Source organism: Channa argus, chromosome 4 (genome assembly GCF_033026475.1).
Source record: "Channa argus isolate prfri chromosome 4, Channa argus male v1.0, whole genome shotgun sequence".
NCBI classification, from domain to species: Eukaryota; Metazoa; Chordata; class Actinopteri; order Anabantiformes; family Channidae; genus Channa; species Channa argus.
The window spans coordinates 20,685,785-20,705,041 of NC_090200.1; the positions used below are offsets into that span (position 1 = coordinate 20,685,785).

A 19,257-nucleotide genomic window follows, 5' to 3' on the forward strand; every position below is an offset into this window, starting at 1 on the left:
TTGTAACTAAAACTGAAATAGGCTTTATACGTCATTAATTTAATTATTGTATGCCTTTTTTTCTGTCAGAAACATACCATTTTATCATCTTTGATATAAGAAAAAAGTCAAAAACTTTAAATTGAGAAAAGAAACGCAAAGGATATGGTATAGTTGTTTATATAATTCATTAAACGATGGCAGTTTGCCGTATTTGCAGTATTTTCAACAGGTCTCTTTGTAGAACGCGTCGAGAAATATTAATGTGCATAGTGCTGAAAATTAAGCCTAAACTTTGAAATATATTCAGTTGATACGTGCACAGTGGTAAATTGCGGCGAGAATTGTTTAGTGTTATTCCTAAAAGGGCAAACTTTTTCTAGAGATTAACGATTAAGGTTGTGAGATGGGTTGGACTTTGGTCTGCTTTTGGAATTTTAAATGGAATGAAATGTGAAACTAAGCAGCTAATAACATTTCACGGTCCTGCTGTCTTATATAGGCTATTCCAAAAGTTAAAACTAATACTACATTAAACAGTTTATGCATTCTATAATCGAAATATATGGATTTTCACAATTGCTTCGCCTGTCATAACGTATGTATAACGTGTGACGTAATGACCAGGAAGTTGTACGCAGTGATAACTTTACGCATGCGCCTCCATTGTTCAGTTGTGTACTGAATGACAGCGGTTAGCCTGTAGAGCACGAGCTGTTTGAGAAACCATGATCATTTATTCAGGCGTCAAGTTTGCCATGTAGGCAGTGATTGCAGCTCAACTAACAGTAGCTCCAGCGTTTTTTGTGTGTGTTTTCTTAAACCAGCGGCTTTTATACACACAAGTGCCTCAAGAATGCAGAGAATTAGGTCTTTGAAAACTTTTGGGCACCTGCTGAAATCAGGCTGTGAGGGAGTAAACATCTCGCCTTCGACCTCGAGAAATTATAGCCATGTGAGTAACGTCATGCTTTACTCAGACTTTATTTAAAATATAATATAGTTGTGGAATAAGTGGAGAAAATGACAGACATGTCTATATCCCCGAGTGGTTATCGCTGCCGTCGCACAGCTAGAGGATTGCGCGTTCGAGCCCCGGCCGGTGTGGAGTTTGCAGGTTCTCCCCGTGCTTGTGTGGGTTTCCTCCGGGTACACCGGGTTCCTCCCACAGTCTAGAGACATGTATGTTAGGTTCATTGGTCAATACAAAATTGCCCATAGGCGTGAATGTGAGTTCGAATGGTCGGTTGTCTGTGACCCTGACCCTGTGACTGGCGACCTGTCCAGAGTGGACCCCGCCTCTCGCCCGATGACAGGTGGAATAGGCTTCAGCCCCCAACCCCACGTTTATACCCAAATAGTATAAACGGTGACAGATAATGCGTGGATGGAATTCCTATTTCAGTTATTAAGAAAAAGAAATGTTGCAGGACATACACACTTAACACAACGTTAAAGCTAATCACGGCATATTGTAAAGAATATTATGGAGTGTGACAGACTACACATGTACTAATACTTATTGTTATGTCATTCAGTCCGTTAATTTGTGAGTTATTAACTTTACAAAAAAGTCAGTGGTAACTGATATAATTTGGAGTAAAAAAAATCTCTTTTCTGCTAAAGTGCGAATAGCATGACAAATACTGAACAGAAGCATAACCACTATTTATTTAACAAAGGTATCTTTTCTATACTATACTTGCTAACTCTCTGTGGCCTGTCTCCTATTCTCAGGGCCCAAACTCCTTCGGCCTCCTCTTTGACATTGATGGGGTCCTGGTGCGGGGTACAACACCAATTCCTGCAGCCAAGACGTGCTTCAAGAACTTGGTGGATCACAAAGGGAAATACAAGGTGCCTGTGGTGTTTGTCACCAATGCTGGCAACTGTATGAGGGAGACCAAAGCTGAACATCTGTCGCATGTGCTTGAGGTGGAGGTAAACAAGTCAGAAGTGCCCTCACTTGGCTTCGTCCTGTTTTGTTTTGTTTTTCTCCCTCTGTCTGACATTAAACATTTTCTATGTATTCTCTTGATCTCAGGTGTCTCCGGATCAGGTGGTGCTCTCCCACAGTCCTTTGCGAATGTTTAAACAGTTCCACAAACTGTGTGTGCTTGTGTCAGGACAGGGCCCAGTGGTGGAAGTGGCTCACAAGTATCCAGTCTTAAATCAGGGATTCTAGTTCTTGCTCTCCCTGAGGTTTTTGACCTCATAGCTGCACGTGTTCTGTTTGTTCAGTGTTGTTTTGTTCTTGTTCCACTTTGTTATCAGCATTTAATCTTTGTACCCTTTAACCCTGTTTCTGTATGGCATTCTCAATGGTGGCTTATTTAAAGATTCCTTCTGTTTTCATTCTTTATGAGAATTTGGTGGAAGTTTTTTCTGTTTCTAATTTTTAATTTGTCTATATTTTATTGAGTCAAACGTGATCATGAAATTCGAGGTTAGGCTGAACTCAACAAAGCCGGTAATGAGTTGCAAGATTGCCAGCAGGTGGTATCCATGAGTAATGCTGGAAAGGAATATGTGTGGCTCGTATCTCCTACTCACCTGTATTTGACTTTAACATGCCAAACTTCAGCCTGGGCTTTCACGATGTTGTAACTATTGATATGCTCAGAGAGGCATATCCTCTTCTGGATGTGGTGGATCACAACAGAAGGCCCAAAGACAGGGTAAGTAGCATTAATATTGAGCTAATTTATGTTTGCACATGGATGACACTGACATTTTACCAGCTGTTTATATTGTCTGACAGATTCCACCCACCAAAGGATTACGGCATATAGATGGTAGGTTTCTACACACAGTGTTCACAAACAGCTTTGTCGCTGTAATGTAATGTCTGGCATATTTGATTTAATGTTCTTTTTTCTCTGTTTGTTCATACAGCTGTCATCTTATTTGGTGAGCCAATCAGATGGGAGACCAACCTCCAGCTTATTGTTGATGTACTCCTAACCAGAGGGAACCCAGACAATATCTGGAGTTCAACGCACTACCCTCACATCCCGGTTCTGGCCTGTAACATGGACATACTATGGATGGCTGAGGCAAAGAATCCGAGGTACTGTATGTGTGTTCGGCACACTCAAAACTTTTTTTTATTTTATTGTCACTGCTGTGCAACTCTAATAAAATGTCCCTGTTATATAGGTTTGGTCATGGCATGTTCCTGGTGGCCTTAGAGAGCCTGTATAAGAAGGTCACAGGCTGCGAGCTTAAGTATGAGGCTCTGATCGGTAAACCCAGTATTGTGACTTATAACTATGCAGAGCTGCTGCTCAGACAGCAGGCTGGAAGACTTGGCTGGACCACACCTGTGAAGAGGCTCTATGCTATAGGGTGAAAGACTTTACTTATAACTAACGTTCAACTAGTAGAATTTGATTTGAAGTAACAACACCGTTAAATATGTTGTCGCTCTTATCTCCATTCATAGTGATAACCCCATGGCTGACATATACGGTGCCAACCTCTACAATCGCTACCTCCAGGCTTCTCAACGTACCAGGGCCCAGATGCAGGCCAAGAGTGGCAAATTAGGGGTAGATTCACAAGCAGAAATATTTGATGATGCCCCACTAATAACACAAGCAGAGATAGGCAGCACATCAGGTGCATACATGGCAGCGGAGGACCTACCTGAGCAGTGTAGCTCCATCCTGGTGTGCACAGGAGTGTACAGCAGAGACCAGCAGGAGCTGCCCTCAGACCCACCGCAAACTGTCACTGAGAAGCACATCTTCCATGGCCACCGGGACTTTCACTTTGACCCCAGCCTTATGCAGCCATCCATTGTGGCGCATGATGTAAAGGAGGCAGTGGAGCTGGTGTTCCAGCAGGAGGGCTGGGCTCTGGAGTAGATCAAGTGGCTCGAACCCCTCAGACTGCCCATCCAATAAATAGCTCTAATGCTTCTTTACTCATAGCAGCAGAAGCTTTTTGAGTGTTTTTCAAATTATGGCCCTGAGTATGGATGTGCAGTTTTAATACTAAATATAGGAAACTTAAGACACTTTAAAACTGATTTTAATTTTAGGCTCTTTGTGTAAAGATATAAAATTTGAAATGTAATAATGAATAAGTACAAAATAGCAAGTCTCAAATTTACTCAATTACACTATGTTTACATCAGTATATGTAGAAAACTGTGGGATATATAACTTATTCACACATAGTTCCCAATTTAGGGGTTCAAATGTGAAAACCATGGCGTTAAACAAATACAGCCCTGAGTGCAGCTGCCTTTAGTTCTTGGTTGTTGAAGGGTCTCTCTGCCTTTTGTCATGGTCTTCCGTAAGTAAAATGCAGATCAGTCGTTTAAGGATATTATACCTCCTCTGAAAAGATGCTGGTTGTTTAGTTTGAAGATGTTTGCTGCATAATGATTTTATCTGAAGAGAACATCAGAAAAATTTATCAACGATCTAATTACTTTTGAACAATTTAGGCACTTAGTGCAGGGCTATAAGTCACACACATTTTTTTGTTGTTGTGGATTTTAAGCCATATCTTGAAATTAGGGATGTGTTGATATTTTAATGTTGTATCCATTGTTTTATTTCTTATTGATTGTGCTGAAGCTCAGGGCCTGAGGAACTGAATCTGGAAATACTTCCAGTGGATTGTACAAACATTGCAAACATAATTGAACCCTAGGGTCGATAAGATTTTGAAAGATCCATAAACAACTTGAACAAGTGAGCCTTTTGTTGTGTGACAGCATGCCTAATAGACGAAGAGGATTTTTGTATGTGTAACTGGGTCATCTTTCTTCTACACCCCCCAGCAAGTCTTAACCAGACCAGTTCTGCTGTTTGTTTTTACTGACATCATATTTCACTTATTTAGTTTTTTAGTCAGCGTAACTATGAGACTAAATATTGGTAATAAACCCTATTTTGTAATTTTTTAAATAAATTGATAATATCTCTTTTAGAAGGTTTTGGTGACGGTAAACATTTAATGACAGCAGCAGCATCAGTGCTAATATTAAATAAAGTGCTGGTTTGTTATATTTGTAACTAGCTTGTATAACAGCTTACGGTTTGTAGGTAAATAAAATTGCAGATCTTTAAACAGGAAACAGGATCTTTAGTAACATACTGTAAAAGCCATACTCTACATGAAAGAACAATAAAAAAGGATGAACACAAAATGATGTATGATGAGTGAAAACACTGTACTGTAGTACAATCTTAGAAGAGGTGTGGTTTGCAAAATTAGAATAGTCACATTCAGCAGCAATTATCCTCAGAAAATTATTACAAAATACATTTGATAAGCAACTACTGTTAAAAATCTGCATTACACAGTTTAAATATTAAACATTTGAACTTTAAAAACTTCATACACAATAACACAATGCCACAGAATCCCTAAACACAGATGCACACTGAGCCGCCACCAGTCTTAAACAATACATCTCTGCTTCGGCATGTTCAGCACCCACACTTTTTATCTGAAGACACAGTACCATAGACTGAGTGGGAGCTGTTACTCAACATGAAATGAGGCAGATCTTGTGATACCTCATCTGTAATGGTCATGCCATTGCGTGCCAGCAGCTCCCTTGCCATGAGGATAAAGGCAGCCTCTACATTCTGAGCCTCCTTGGCTGAGGTTTCAAGAGCAGCCAGCACACCATTGTTTTCTGCCAGAGTGCAGGCATCCTCAAACAACACCTGCCTCTGAGCGTGGAGGTCTGACTTATTACCTGCAGGGATGAATAAAGGAGTCATGAGATCACAAAGGCAGGCATAAGACTCAAAAGGAACAAGGTAGCATAACAAGTACTGGTTCCTTTTATTATTTATTTATTTAGTGTGTGTCAAAAGCCCAAAGTGAAATTTACAAATCGTGTGTAAGTATTCTGTTTACTATCTTATAAAACAAAGCATCATATCCTTAAATTCGAGGAGCTCTAATGATCCTTATGGTTGTCAGTTTGGCTTTTTGAAAAAAATACTTTTGATTAGGATTAATTATCAAAATAATTATTAAGATAATTATTTTTTTTTACCACTGTTACATAAGCAAATCTTAACAAAACACACAATAATTATGAAACATAGTACAGCATGTTCGTTTAGGTCTATGACAGTGGTTTACTAACATGGATACATGTACCCCAGGCATATGTAGAAATAGTGGAGCAGCTGAGCTAATATTGAGAAGAAAATCATGATTTGATGCCAAAATATATTATGGCAGCAAATAATAATTAATTTCAACATTAATTAATTACATGCTTATTTTCTAAATAGATTGTTTGGTCTGTTTAAAGGGAATTGTCAAGAATATCTTGTTTTGTTTGATCTAAAGTCTAAAACCTAAAGATATTAAGTTTACAATTGTTAAAAAAGGAAGCAAGTCTTCACAAAGTCCCCAAATGATTGGAATTATTGTTTGTGACTTAAATTGTTAAATAATTACATAAATATGTGTACAAAGTGGTGTGATGCTCTACTTTATTATATTAATTTTCTAATAACTCAGCAAGCGGTAACACACTGGAACATAACTACCCACTGCATCCAAGATTGAATACATAAAAAAATAATAGAACATGATAGGTTGTATCTAGGGGTACTTGAGCTCATGTGGCAGGGTTGAGAGGGTACAGAAAGATCGGGGACCATGTATTTTTGTACTGTATTTTGTATTTGCTCTTACAGTAGATTGAACGACAGTGTAGTAATATGTTTTGGAGTTTACTGACCAACATAAAACACTTTTATTCTGCTTACCAATGAGAATCAGTAACACGCTAGCAGCTCCATACTGCTCCACCTCTCTGATCCAGTGAGGGACAGATTCAAATGTGGAATGCCGTGTGATGTCATAAGCCACCATGGCCCCATGGGCACTGCGGTAGTAGCTCTGAGTTATGGTGCGGAAACGCTCCTGCCCTGCTGTGTCCCACACCTGCATCTGCAATAACACACAAAACACAAATCAATCCAACATGACTTAGATGGTTTTAAAACGGGGGTTAAATATCTCCAAATACTCATTTCTTATGTAATCAGCATTTTGAACTGTGCTTATGCTAACTAATTAGCATAACACTATACAGTTAACAAATAACACACCCAGAAAGCTAACAAGGTGACATCTTTTATAAGGAGCAGTCGCTCCTCTTTCTCTAACAGGAAAAAAAACACTAATTGGTTGAAACAAACCCAGGAGTTTATCAGCATTAAAACATGAGTGCTTATTCACATGTAATTTTATAAAATGCTCAATAATACCTCATGTATGTGAAATTACTGAGAATATCTGATGCAAAGTGAACTGAGACAAACAAACAAAAAACCTTTAAGCTAGAAAAAGCTACTATCACCTACCTTAACCTTTTTGCCATCAACGTCCAGGGTACGAACAGTAAAATCAACGCCAATGGTGTTTTGCTGCTTCTCAATGAATATGCCAGACTTGAAGCTCTGGACTACGCAGGTCTTCCCCACATCAGAGTCCCCAACCAGAATGATTTTAAAAAGAAAGTCAAAGGCGTCCTCCACATCTGAATGTTCAGACTGCATGGTGAAGGGAAGAATATAGAAATATAAACCACTGAGGCTGATATGCTGAATCTAACAACTTTGGTGCCCTCCAAGTTGTGTCCATAATAACTAAGACTATTTACAGAAACAGTAGTTCTCAGGATAATGGGCAGTTGGTAACAGCCATAGTAAAACAGTCCGTGTGGTTCAAGGTGAGTATGTCACCCACAGGTAAAGTTGTCCCACAAAAACTCAGTATCATTAATAATCTACTGTACAATCTAGTTGCCTCTGCAAGAGTTTGTTTCTTCTGTCATTTTTTAACTTCATTTACAAACTCTAGTCTGCAAACCACAAAAAAACAAAACAAAACAAAAAAAACCAAACCAATTATCCCATAGTAGGTGATTCAAATTCCCATTTTTCTGGAAGACAAATTAAGGTGACCGAGACTGTTCCTTTATCCTGTCCTTGTTTCCATGTCTAAGTCACTCTTTCAGACACATTTCTTAAGCCTTAAACTCAAGTATAGTCAGTAGTTCTGCCCTTTAGACTCCTCACTTTCTGTCCTCTACACTTCTCGCCCACTCATTTTCATTCTGAGGCAATTTCAGACACACCTCCTACCTGTCTTGGTAGGTGTGATCTCCAACTGCCAGCCCACTTGCACCACTGCATCTTGGGATATGGATTTTTATTCTAACTCTGTAACAAGAAACAATACCCGGTAGAGGCAGAAATACAACTCAGTTAATTTACCATTATTTATAAACCACTGTGAGTTGTAGATAAGACAGAGTTATAGTTTGATGATTAACAGTTACCATACTGTAATTATAAGAACAGAGAGAGCCAAAGTGCTCGAGGCTGACTTATAACCTAAACACAGTCCCAAAGACGGGTTGTGCTAACAAAACTCAGTGTGCAAATAGTCCTAAACAAACAGTTTAAACCACACCTGAAACAGAAATATGAATACTTTACATCTTGGTCTTCACAGCATTCCTTTGGACACCAGAATTCTTTTTTCCATTAAAAATTCCCTACATATTCTTTATCCCCAATATTAGCTCCCACGCTGACTCCTGTCAACAAACCCATTCAACAGCACTCAACAACAAATAATGGTCAAATAAGAATAAAAAACAAGAAAAATAAAATGGAAGTAGTTATAGATGTTTACTCTAGCATAAAGTGTAATTGAAATCGTTTTACCTCAGGCTTCACACATTCACAATGTGATGCTAGCACAGAATGAGCATACTGCTCTGAATCAGTCTCTCTCTCTCTCTCTCTCTCTATCCACCCCCTCACTTGTGTCTGTCGTCATCTCAGCCCACAGAAGAACAAGGCACATCTGGACACAAAACAATGTGTGACTGTGAGGGGCAATTGACCAAGCTGGGTCTATCTTTGGCTGTGACCACCAACTGCCTCCTTTCTGTGGTGTGGTTGTGTGTGGTTGGTGCCTTGTAAAATGTGGTTTTGTTGACGAGCCAGTGATGAAACAGATAAGACAAGGAAAACAGCCAAGCTGGGAGGCAAGAACAAATGGTTATACAATTTGTTATTTTTTTTCCCAAATCATATTAACAATCTGATTCAATTTACACACCACAAAAATGATCCAGGCTTTTGGTTGATATTTGAAACAATGCCAAAAGGATTTTTTTTTAAATATGATATGGAAGCTCATTAAAGTATCAAAACAAATAATCTTTGTAAAAACCATGTAAACATTTGGACATTAAATGTAAGCAGATGCTTTACAAAATTGCTACAGCATATCAACCTAATACAATAGAAATGTAGATATAAATATAGGAGCATGCCTTAATTAGCAAGCAATACAGTATTAGAGAACACAAATAATTGTGTGATTCAGTATCTGTTATGGAACTGTGGTGGTGTGGATGAGTCGTGATAAAATCATATTTGAGCCATGACTGGCCTCCGTATCACAGACATCAGTGTGCTGTGTCATCTCCTCTGCAGCAATTGTGCTGCACTGACAGTACTTCCAAATCTAAAAGCAGTACTAGGGCTTTGTTGGCTTGTTCTTCGTTTCTGAGATTTCTTGCCAGGTACATGTTCATGTGATGTTTCTGGAGAAGGGACGGGAATCGGTTTCCATGGGATTGGATTGTAGAAGCTGGGTGATGGGTAAGATTTGTCGTAAGGACCTGGAGGAAAGTGAGCTAGAGTCACATTTAAGGCAGTCAAAAACTATATATGTTGTGTTGCTACTGTTAATAATCTGAAAAACATATATTTACAATATTTTATCATATAGTGTTAATTCAAAATGTTTAGTTGATAATTCCCAGATTACTAAAATGACCTTACCTTTTGGGTAGCAAGGTGATTTGGGACTTGCTCTGCTTTTTTCATTGGCTTTTGCCAGCCATTCTCTAAACTTCTCCTCTGCCCTCTTGTGGCGCTCTTTCTTCTGCTCCTCCATCAGAGCCGCTTGCTCCTGGCAAAAACAAAAAAATCTCTCAAAATCTATTTGATTGTTGATTTTCCATCAGAATTTGTCTACAGAAAAAAAATGCTGCTAAAGATTCCCAGTACTTTCGCCTTTTTTTCTTTTTCAATTTTTTCCGAGTTCTTCTTCTGGAGCCAATCTTTGTATTTTTGCTGAGCTTTCTCTTCGATATCCCTTTGTTTCTCCTGTTGTCTCTGTATGGCCTCCTGCTCTTTGCACTGTTTTACAAGTTGCCTGTGCTTTTCCTGGGGTTGTGAGAAGGAAACAGATTACAGATATAGCAGTACATGCTTGCTCACATATGAAACAGTACATAAGTGTAGCTTTGCTGCGTCCATTCGATGTTCAATATTCTGAGATATTCAGAATATTCTGTTTTGTTTTTTTGTGGTTGTTTAGAAAAAATAATTTCTGTACCTGTTCTCTTTTCATCTTTAGCCACTCTTGAATCCTTTCTTCCACAACAATTTTCTTCTGTTCTTGCTTACTTTCTTCTTGTTCTTTTTTTTCTTTAATTAAGCGCTCCTAATTCACAGGATACAGAAGTTCAATTCAGATACTCAGGCACTTACAGTAAAATGAACACTGATGTTCTATGACAGGGCAGAAATTAAACAAAACAGGAACTTGCCTCCTTGGCTTTTATTTCTAATTTGAGACGGTCCTCTTTGGCTTTGTTCACTAGCCACATTTCCCATGCACTCAGAGTAGGTGAGGCTGGAGGATACACAGCTGCACTGGACACTTGGTCTGTTTTTGGTAGTTCACAGCTGTAACAAAACAATTCTAATTTTTAGAACATTTTAATGTACATTTACATTTTGTCTTTGTGAGTCTTACAAAATAGTTAGCATGTAGTGTTTGATCATATCATTCAATTTGCTTAGTTTTTAAATTCACCAGTACCTGACCGGTGAAATGCTGAATCCTGAAGTTTCGCTCTGCTTGGCTAAAGTCTGCAGAGCAGGGTTAGGCTCCTCGTCTTCCTCTTCACTGTCAAAACTGTCATGATAGATTGGAGAAAGCAAAGAAAATGTGTCTTCGTCCTCGGATAGGAGCCCGTCGGCACAAACCCTAGATGTATGGAAGTCTTTCTCCTTGCTAATCTTGACAGGGGTCGAGCTGAACCCCTTGTACGCTGAGGTAGGACAGTTCGGCATCCTCTTTCCAGGCATTACTAGCCGATGTCTGCTGCAAAACACACAGACTTAAATAATCGAGACGTTTTTAGAGGTTTTAATAAGTTATGAGCTGTTTCTTTATCGCTTAACTTAAGTCAAGCAAAACCATGCAACGTCAATATGGCACAATGCGGAGACACAACTGATGTTTATTGTTCGTGTAAACACAGATTCCATGGTTAGCAAAGTGCGGCTAACGATAGCATTCTATTAGTGAAAGCTAAAGTCTAACTTAGCCTTAAACTTAGCCTTACGTATAACGTAATCTAAATATAAAAGATAGGTAACTGCACCGTAAATGTGCGCAAGCCAAATCCAAGAAACATATCGAAATTTAGCAAACTACTTTTGTATGTACCTTTAACCAAAGGTCTCCTTGTACTGGTCGTGTTTCTTCCAATTCTGAAACTGATTTAGAAACAATGTTTTTTCCCATCATGCATCACGCCCACTCCCTCAAATGGACGCTTCTGTAACCATGGTGATTGCTAACGCACGCCAGAGCTCAAATTTAGGTTTTTCTGGAGTACATCCATTGAGTTTAGTCCCTTCAGCACAGCGATGTATTCCTGTTTCTGTCCATGGCATGTTGGTTCATAATTAACGCGGCACACCTCAGTAAAGCGGCGCATGCATATTTGAGAGATATTTGAGACCTTATCTCGTAATTACGAGGTATGGATTTAGTAAATAGCAGAAACGGATATCGTAATTACGAGTTATGTTCTCGTATTTACAAGATCCGCAACTCGTAATAATGACATAGGCCTGTCATAAATATGAGAACGTTTCATAACCTGCATTAGAATAATCTGGTTTTAAGATGACTTCAGTATCACTGTAGTTTAGTGACAGTTTTCAATATTTCCAAAACTCTATAGTGAAATAGAACTGTCGATAGATAATAGGCGGACTTCCCGAAATGTCAACAAATAGGCTATAAACTGAGACTATAGTACGGTGGCACTGAAAGCTCAAAGCACTGTCATTCGACAAAACATATACAAACAACACAGGCGCGGCATTAAAAAATGTGCTGCAAAAAGCCACAACACGACCAAATTTAGAAAAGTTCTGCGCTAATTTTGGTGGATGGCAATGGCCACAGAATCACAAAGAACTACCTACAACATGGATAGCTAATAAATGGAATGGAGAGATTTTAGTGATTCATAGAGCATATTTCCAGCAACAAGTTGTACACAATGGCCAACACAAAGCCCTAATGGATTCTATTCAAATTATTCATGGATTTCTATTTGAAAGCATCCTCACTTAATTGTTTGTATCTAAAACCTTTGGCTATGGCTCAGTTGGCAGTACAGTCAACCATGAACTGTTGTGAAATGTAAGAAACAAAGTTCCCATTTCCTCTTGGCCTCATGTCAAATTGTCCTTCGGCACAACACCATACAATAAATTGACCCTGGTGTGTGCTATCTGTATTGTAAGTCCCTGTAGATAAAATTTTCTACTAAATGGAATTGTAGTTTATATTAAATTGGATTATTATTACAATTGTATAGAGTCAAAATACAACTGGAACTTTATACCATTTAAAGAGATGTGAATACCATTAGAAATTATATATGTTTCGAAACCTTCCTGAAGCCTTATAATTCCCAGTAATGGCCTGGACTGAGCTCAGTGATTGTGCTTCGGACAGTTTAATGCTTACTGTAAAAATAGGCTGATTCACTTGAAGGTAACCTCCTTATTCACTCTTTCTCACTGCTGCTTAACATCATCAGTCTAATTACCCACACTCGAGCCAAAATGAGGGGGTGCCTCCACAATGAGGTGTGACATTTTGTGAGTGTTTGTAATAGCCTACAATGCTAAAGTAGCTTTTGTTGTGTTTTCTATGATTAATTGTTCAAAAGTTCATAGTTTAGGTAGCATTGTGCATTCTTGGGTCTGAGTTGATAACAGTTTGTGTAAGTTAAATTAAAAACAAAATGGTATAAGTGTACAGCTTGGTTAAACCGCATCTCTATCATGTTTTGGTAACTATAGAAATATGTCTGCTGTGCTCTCTAAATAGCTCATATGCATCACTTCTTGGATAAGCTGTCAGATCCATGCCATGCTTCTACAGTTCTGAGTAACATCAGGACATGACAGGATAATAAGTCACCAACACGTGCAGAATGCACGTAGGTGTGTCTGATCCTGCACGAGTCTGGAGTCATACCAAAGTGAAGGATTCCAGGTTTTTCCTCTGCTCCTCCTATTCTACAAGGGCAGGAGTTCCCTATCAGAGCTGTGCATGCTCCAGTATCAAGCAGCACAGCAGCCAGCCTTCTGGCCAGTGGGTATGGTGGCATTAGATCTTCAGAGACTGCCACAGGGCAGAAGCCAACTGCGACGGCTTACTAAGGCTCCTTGTGCACGCCAGGGACCCCCAAGGAAGCCCCACAAAAAGCTTCAAGTTATCATCTGTGTGTTGCTTGTGGAGTTGTGTGAAAGATTCACTTTCTTTGGGATTGTTTGTAATATGATTCTTTTCTGCACCGTGAAGCTGGGCTATGACAACTACCTGGCTGCGACAGTCAACCTGTGTTTTATTGGAGCAAGTATCCTGACCCCTGTCCTGGTTGGGTGGTTTGCAGAAACCTGGTTAGGAAGGACCAAGGTGCTGTATTCGTGTGCTTTCCTTCATTTCTTTGGTAAGACACACATTGAAAGATGCATGTTGTCTTAAAATTTTGAAACTATGTGACTTAAAGCATATTGGAACATATCCTTTTTGTATAATGTAAAATCCAGCTGTGATTAATTGACTGCTAGTGTTAATATCGCAAAAGAAATACATTTTGCCTTTTTTATTTTTCCACTTTCAAAATTTTTGTTTGCTTTTTAAAGCGAAGGAAATAATGTATTTAAATTTTTAATGCATTTTTACTTTAACTGTATTCATTCATAATCTAGTAAAGTTTATTTCTTAAGTTAATTATTCGAATTTGTGAACAACCCCAACTCAAAAAAAGACAGGCCTCAGGCGGCACTGCATTGAAAACAGGTATGATTCTCTACTGGACATCACTGCATGAGCTCAGGAACACTTGCAGAAATCACTGTCTGTGAACACAGTTCACTGTGCAATCCACAAATGTAAGTTGAAGCTGTATCACATAAAGATGAAGCCATATGTGAATACGATCCAGAAACGCCGCCGTGTTCTCTGGGCCAAAGCTCATTTAAAATGTTCTGCGGCAAAATGACAAACTGTAGTCAGATGAATCAAAATTTGAAATTGTTTTTGGCAACCATGGACGTTGTGTCCTGTGGACTAAAGAGGAGAGGGACCATCCAGCTGGTTATAAGCAGATAACCAGCATCTCTGATGGTATGGGGGTACATTCGTGCCTGTGACGTTGGCAGCATACACATCTGGAAAGTCACCATCAATACTGAAAGTAGATAGAGGTTTCAGTGTAACATATGCTCCCATCCAGACAAAATCTCTTTCAGGGAACCCCTTGCATATTTCAGCAAGAGAATGCTTAACCACATACTGCATCCATCACAACAGCATGGCTTCGCAGTAGAAGAGGCCGGGTGCTGTACTGGCCTGTCTGCCATCCAGACCTTTCACCAAGAGAAAACATTTGGCACATCATGAAACGATTAATCCGGCAACAAAGGCCCAGGACTGTTAAGCAGCTTGAATCCTGCATCAGACAAAAATAGTACAACATTCCTCCAGCAACTGGTCTCCTCACTTCCTAGCTGTTTACAGACAGTTGTTAAAGAACAGGGGATGATATATAATTGTAAACATCATCCTGTACCAACTTTTTTGAGGTGTGTTGCTGCCGTCGAATTCTATTATGAATAAAATATGGGTTGATGAGATTTGCAAATCATTGCATTCCGTTTTTTTTTTTACATTTTACGCGTCGTCCAAACTTTTTTGAATTGGGGTTGTATAATCAGCCGACGTTTATCTTTACGTGTGTGTGTGGTTCTTTTTAGGTGATTATTTCTGGCTCTGCTTCTGTGAAATCATACTTGGTTTCGAAATGTCACTGTAACCAGGTGTCATGACCTTCATCTGTCTATGTGCTTTCTAGGCACGGCCATGCTGCCTGTGGTGGCATTCCCATTTAAAGATTTCTACATTGATGCTCATCACATAACCCACCAGCTGGAACCTCGGGAGCAGCAGATCTTGTTCTATGTCGGCCTCCTGGCTGCTGCGCTGGGCATTGGCGGGATCCGAGCCATCCTTTGTCCCATGGGAGCCTACAGCCTGCAAGGCTACAACCAGCACCAGCTCCTGTCCTTCTTCAACTGGTGGGTGATGCTGCCATATGAATACAGACATTCAGTTGGTTAGCCATTGGTTTTTAGTATTATTATCTTATATGATACTACTCAAATCACTTCATTCCATTCATTAGCTTAATTTATTTATCCTTGAGCATCAGGGGTCTAGAGTCTCTCCTAGCTGACACTGGGTGAGAGGCAGGGTACTATTCCCTGGGCAGGTATCCAGTCACTCACAGGATTAAGACATTTGAAACACAACCATCTTTCCTGCTCATACTCACACCTACTGGTTATAACCTGTATGTTTTTTAACTTTGATAAAACATAGAACATTCAAAATCTAAACAAAAAGCTGTGGGCTGTGCTTTGTGACTTTATGCAGGACCTTATTACCATTGAACAGTGTTAACTACTGCATTGTACTGCAACAAAATCGAGTTTATTATTGTGTGAGATCATGACATACTTTTGTGTAGAAGCAGCATACCCCAATGCTAAAATGGGGTGACACCGTTTTAACAGTAGGGTATGACACCATGTGACACATACACTGATGAGTTAAAACATCATGACCACCTGTTGTTCCTCCACCTGCTGCCAAAACAGCCAAGACCTCTAACGGTGCCCTGTGACATCTGGCATCAAGATGTTAGCAGGTGGAGCTGTTTGTATCAACACATCCCCCCAGTGCCCTGTCTGGATTTGGTAGTTCATCTCTTCTTACACAATACAGCAGTGCAAGATGTTGCTTAGAAGTAGAAGTACCACTTTAAATTCTTGAAGTAAGCTATTTAGTAAAAACTCTAAACCATTACGTCACAACATTATTGAATTTAGTGCTGTTGAACCGGTTTGTTTGACTTGACTAAATATTACATTTGCTACGAAAGGGCACTGTCGTTTCAAAGATGCACTGATATCATTTGGGGTCTTGAAACCTGCTCGTGTTTCCTGCAGTACTTGCTTTTATCAGACATGGTTGTACAAAACTGTTGCTTATGACATGTTGGGTCTGCAATCTGAAAACAAAAACTACATACAACATAAGCTAGTGAATTAACCCGTAGCTTTAGGTGGATTAAACATAGCTAATTTATGTTAAATGAGGATCCTGGCAATAATTATTTCATTATTTTATTAGGGGAAAGGTAAAAGTACTGTACTGTGAACTGTCTATGGTTTTCTCTTTTTTACTGTTTAATTTACAGTAAGAGCCATGTTGTTAACATCATGCTTAAATATGCTAGTTTTGTTTCCAGCACTGTATCCTGTATATTTGATATACAATTTATACAATTTTTCTATTTAGCTCAATTGCTCATTTGTGCTATTTATTCATAATATAAAATTATGTTTAATAAAATGAAGGACTTATTGTGAGATATGTTTTTATCACATTTAGGTTTTACTGGTTGGTCAACGTGAATTCCAGTGTTGTGTTTCTGGGTATTGCTTACATCCAGCAGTCTGTGGCTGAAAATTTGGGATTTCTAATCCCCTTCACCTCAGTGCTCCTGGCTCTCATCGCCATACACATGATGCGCAACAAACTCACCTACAAACCAAAGAAAGGTAATTAAAAGCTCACTCTGCACTTGTTTGTACAGAACCTTGCTACAATTCACACCAAATGATGACCTCTTAATTATGTTTCTATCTGTAGGTGGATCCTTGCTGACCACACTGGGAGTCTTCCTAAACTCTTTCAAAATGTGCTGCCTTCAATATCGTCACCTTAGTGGTGATGTAGCATCTTGGCTGGATCGGGCCAAGGAGAACAATGGAGGCCGTTATAGTGAGACACATGTAGAGAACGTCAAAATCCTCGCCAAGCTCTTTCCTCTATATGGGGTTCAGCTGCTGTACAGAGCCTGCATCACACAGGCAGATATTATTAAATATTTCTTTCAGAATAAATACCATGTTTGAACATATGTCTGAATGTTAATAATTATTTTTGCCACAGATTCCCTCAGGTTACTACATACAGACAATGAACTCAAACCTTCACCTGAACAACCTCCTGTTGCCCATTGGTATTATGAATGTGATCAGCATCCTGCCTCTGCTGATCTTAGCCCCGCTGATGGAGTGTGTCACAGCGTGTTACCTCTCCATGGAAAAAACTCCTGTGGCACCTGCAAAAGTCATAAGTGAGTTATTACCACACAAGTACACTCCCAGTAATAAACACATCATGTTTCATATCTTCACCAACACCTCTTTTCTCTTGTAAGCACAAGCCCGTGCTGCAGACCCGTCTCTCATCACCTCACCCTGTCCATCCTCCCCCTTCAGCTCTGGGCCATGCATGTGCCACTCTGTCAGTCCTGGTGGCAGGATTGTCTGAGCTGCAGAGGAAGGCTTATCCTCTGGTGGACCAGACTCTGTCTGGTAAGGTTCTGCAAGTATCATCCATGCCGTGTTTCCAGCTGGCACCTCAGTACATACTACTTGGTGTTGCTGAGGCCCTCGTCACCCCTGCATGTGAGTTAAAAAAAAACAAAAACCTCAAGATCTCCCTGGTTGTTTATGATTCCAGTACCCAAGATTCAATTTTACAACACAACTGATCCAATCCAGGGTGGATGGTGACTTACTGTACCTTACAATACAGTTATACTGTCTTGCATGTCACAGCATCTCAGCTGTCACTTCATCTGTGGCAGGTTCCCTTATATCCTTCCAGCTGACACCAAATCACATCAGTGGGATCTCCCTGCACTTCCTCACTCTGTCCTATGGAGGGGGCTGCTTTCTAGGAGCCCTTATCATTCAGCTGGTGTACTTTCTCTCTGGAGGTAAAAATACATTTGTTCTGCATGATAAGGTTTAGGTTGCTTAATTTGTAGCCGTAATTAGGTTTGCTATCAACAAATATTAACAAGGGCATGTCAATAATACTTGTATGACCACAGTGATACTTGATTACAGGTAACTTCTACCCAAACATACTGCATGACGGGAATCTGGAGAGATTCTTCTTCCTCATGGCCACTCTGATGGCTATGAATACTCTTGTGTTTTGGAGTCTATCTTACAGGTACAGTCCTTTCCCTACTTGCACAAAAAGGTGTGATGAAATATTCATTTAGTTTATTGATTTTGTAAGATGAACACCGTTATGTATAGAATAGAGAGTGACCTACGTTCAGGTTCATTATGTCTACTGTTGGTGGATTTACATCAGCTTATAAAGACATTTTTTTGACAAATACTTTCTGCTTTCTTTAAAAGATTGTGTATCACAGCTGCATTTTTTGTTGTTTTCCCGATGTTGTCCAGGTATATAGACCTGAGTGTGCGGGGTAAAGCACCGATCATTAGCCCTCTCACTGAGAAACTGCTGCATTACAAGGCCTGTCTACGCTTTTATGACACTGTGGATCGCTCTTACACCACCACCTCCATTGAATCTATTTTATGAATGTCCTCCTTGTGATCTCTGCTGTTAGTGGCGCTGGCGCTGCATTTTAATTTGACACAATCTCAAGCTTGATAAATAAATCATACATAATTTATTGTATCCCACCAAAGCTTTGAAGTGTTATTTTACTTTTGTAAACCTAGTCTTTGTAAGGTAGGAGTTAGCTATTCTGAGTTATACTTGCAAAGCATAGTTGCACCTAAAAATATAAATAATAAATGATAAATACTATTACTATTATAGATACTGTAGACATTGAGGTAGATGCGTTGAAAAACATACCATGCCCAAATTTAATGTGGATGGAATATAATATACATAAAATTGCCAAATATGAATAATTTTGACAATGAACCCTTAATGATAATGATATATTTGCAAAGCACAGTTGCATGT

The 19,257-nt window shown here is 39.4% G+C and overlaps 4 protein-coding genes across 7 annotated transcripts; 2 read left to right on the top strand and 2 right to left on the bottom strand.

Annotated features, from left to right (window-relative positions):
- Nucleotides 1-637: 637 nt before the first annotated feature.
- On the top strand, nucleotides 638-4,685 carry hdhd5 (haloacid dehalogenase like hydrolase domain containing 5). The gene is made up of 8 exons (XM_067502687.1): nucleotides 638-934; nucleotides 1,717-1,920; nucleotides 2,024-2,136; nucleotides 2,564-2,657; nucleotides 2,741-2,774; nucleotides 2,875-3,049; nucleotides 3,139-3,327; nucleotides 3,425-4,685. Exons 1-8 carry the CDS (start codon nucleotides 836-838, stop codon nucleotides 3,846-3,848), a joined length of 1,332 nt encoding a protein of 443 aa, XP_067358788.1. The 5' UTR covers nucleotides 638-835; the 3' UTR covers nucleotides 3,849-4,685.
- A 373-nt stretch (nucleotides 4,686-5,058) lies between these two features.
- Nucleotides 5,059-8,900, bottom strand: LOC137126187 (ras-related protein Rab-19). Of its 3 annotated transcripts, none has more exons than XM_067502693.1 (5): nucleotides 8,706-8,900; nucleotides 8,118-8,195; nucleotides 7,335-7,523; nucleotides 6,735-6,918; nucleotides 5,059-5,701 (listed from the first exon to the last, which is right to left on the bottom strand). In XM_067502693.1, the coding sequence occupies exons 2-5, from the start codon at nucleotides 8,166-8,168 to the stop codon at nucleotides 5,427-5,429; spliced, it is 699 nt and encodes a 232-aa protein (XP_067358794.1). In that variant the 5' UTR covers nucleotides 8,169-8,195; nucleotides 8,706-8,900; the 3' UTR covers nucleotides 5,059-5,426. The 3 variants fall into 3 exon arrangements, with proteins under 3 accessions (XP_067358794.1, XP_067358795.1, XP_067358793.1); XM_067502694.1 differs by lacking the exon at nucleotides 8,706-8,900 and adding an exon at nucleotides 8,475-8,699; XM_067502692.1 differs by lacking the exon at nucleotides 8,706-8,900 and having other exon boundaries at nucleotides 8,118-8,699.
- Nucleotides 8,901-9,040: 140 nt separating this feature from the next.
- ccdc34 (coiled-coil domain containing 34) lies at nucleotides 9,041-11,757 on the bottom strand. Of its 2 annotated transcripts, XM_067502689.1 has the most exons (7): nucleotides 11,518-11,757; nucleotides 10,885-11,166; nucleotides 10,610-10,748; nucleotides 10,396-10,503; nucleotides 10,065-10,223; nucleotides 9,837-9,966; nucleotides 9,041-9,673 (listed from the first exon to the last, which is right to left on the bottom strand). In XM_067502689.1, the coding sequence occupies exons 2-7, from the start codon at nucleotides 11,151-11,153 to the stop codon at nucleotides 9,471-9,473; spliced, it is 1,008 nt and encodes a 335-aa protein (XP_067358790.1). In that variant the 5' UTR covers nucleotides 11,154-11,166; nucleotides 11,518-11,757; the 3' UTR covers nucleotides 9,041-9,470. The 2 variants fall into 2 exon arrangements, with proteins under 2 accessions (XP_067358790.1, XP_067358791.1); XM_067502690.1 differs by lacking the exon at nucleotides 11,518-11,757 and having other exon boundaries at nucleotides 10,885-11,185.
- A 1,578-nt stretch (nucleotides 11,758-13,335) lies between these two features.
- On the top strand, nucleotides 13,336-19,228 carry slc15a5 (solute carrier family 15 member 5; the record flags this gene model as incomplete). Its single annotated transcript, XM_067502698.1, has 9 exons — nucleotides 13,336-13,828; nucleotides 15,236-15,458; nucleotides 16,837-17,006; nucleotides 17,098-17,318; nucleotides 17,401-17,587; nucleotides 17,733-17,921; nucleotides 18,104-18,235; nucleotides 18,369-18,477; nucleotides 18,720-19,228. Coding segments are annotated over 9 exons (1,866 nt in total), but the record flags the coding sequence as incomplete, so codon positions are not given.
- Nucleotides 19,229-19,257: the final 29 nt, after the last annotated feature.

Bases quoted from the DNA above. Each gene is read 5' to 3' on its own strand.
- ccdc34 (XM_067502689.1), bottom strand. From the start codon at position 11,153: ATGCCTGGAAAGAGGATGCCGAACTGTCCTACCTCAGCGTACAAGGGG. The intron at 9,967-10,064 runs GTACTGGGAATC...TGTTTTTGCCAG, and splicing joins AAAAAGAAAAAAAGGCGAAA to GAGCAAGCGGCTCTGATGGA. The intron at 9,674-9,836 runs GTAAGGTCATTT...ACTTTCCTCCAG, and splicing joins ATCACCTTGCTACCCAAAAG to GTCCTTACGACAAATCTTAC.
- hdhd5 (XM_067502687.1), top strand. From the start codon at position 836: ATGCAGAGAATTAGGTCTTTGAAAACTTTTGGGCACCTGCTGAAATCA. The intron at 2,137-2,563 runs GTATCCAGTCTT...GCCAAACTTCAG, and splicing joins GTGGTGGAAGTGGCTCACAA to CCTGGGCTTTCACGATGTTG. The intron at 2,658-2,740 runs GTAAGTAGCATT...ATTGTCTGACAG, and splicing joins ACAGAAGGCCCAAAGACAGG to ATTCCACCCACCAAAGGATT.
- LOC137126187 (XM_067502693.1), bottom strand. From the start codon at position 8,168: ATGCAGTGGTGCAAGTGGGCTGGCAGTTGGAGATCACACCTACCAAGA. The intron at 7,524-8,117 runs GTAGGAGGTGTG...TTCACCATGCAG, and splicing joins GATCACACCTACCAAGACAG to TCTGAACATTCAGATGTGGA. The intron at 6,919-7,334 runs GTAGGTGATAGT...GTGTTATTGCAG, and splicing joins TTGATGGCAAAAAGGTTAAG to ATGCAGGTGTGGGACACAGC.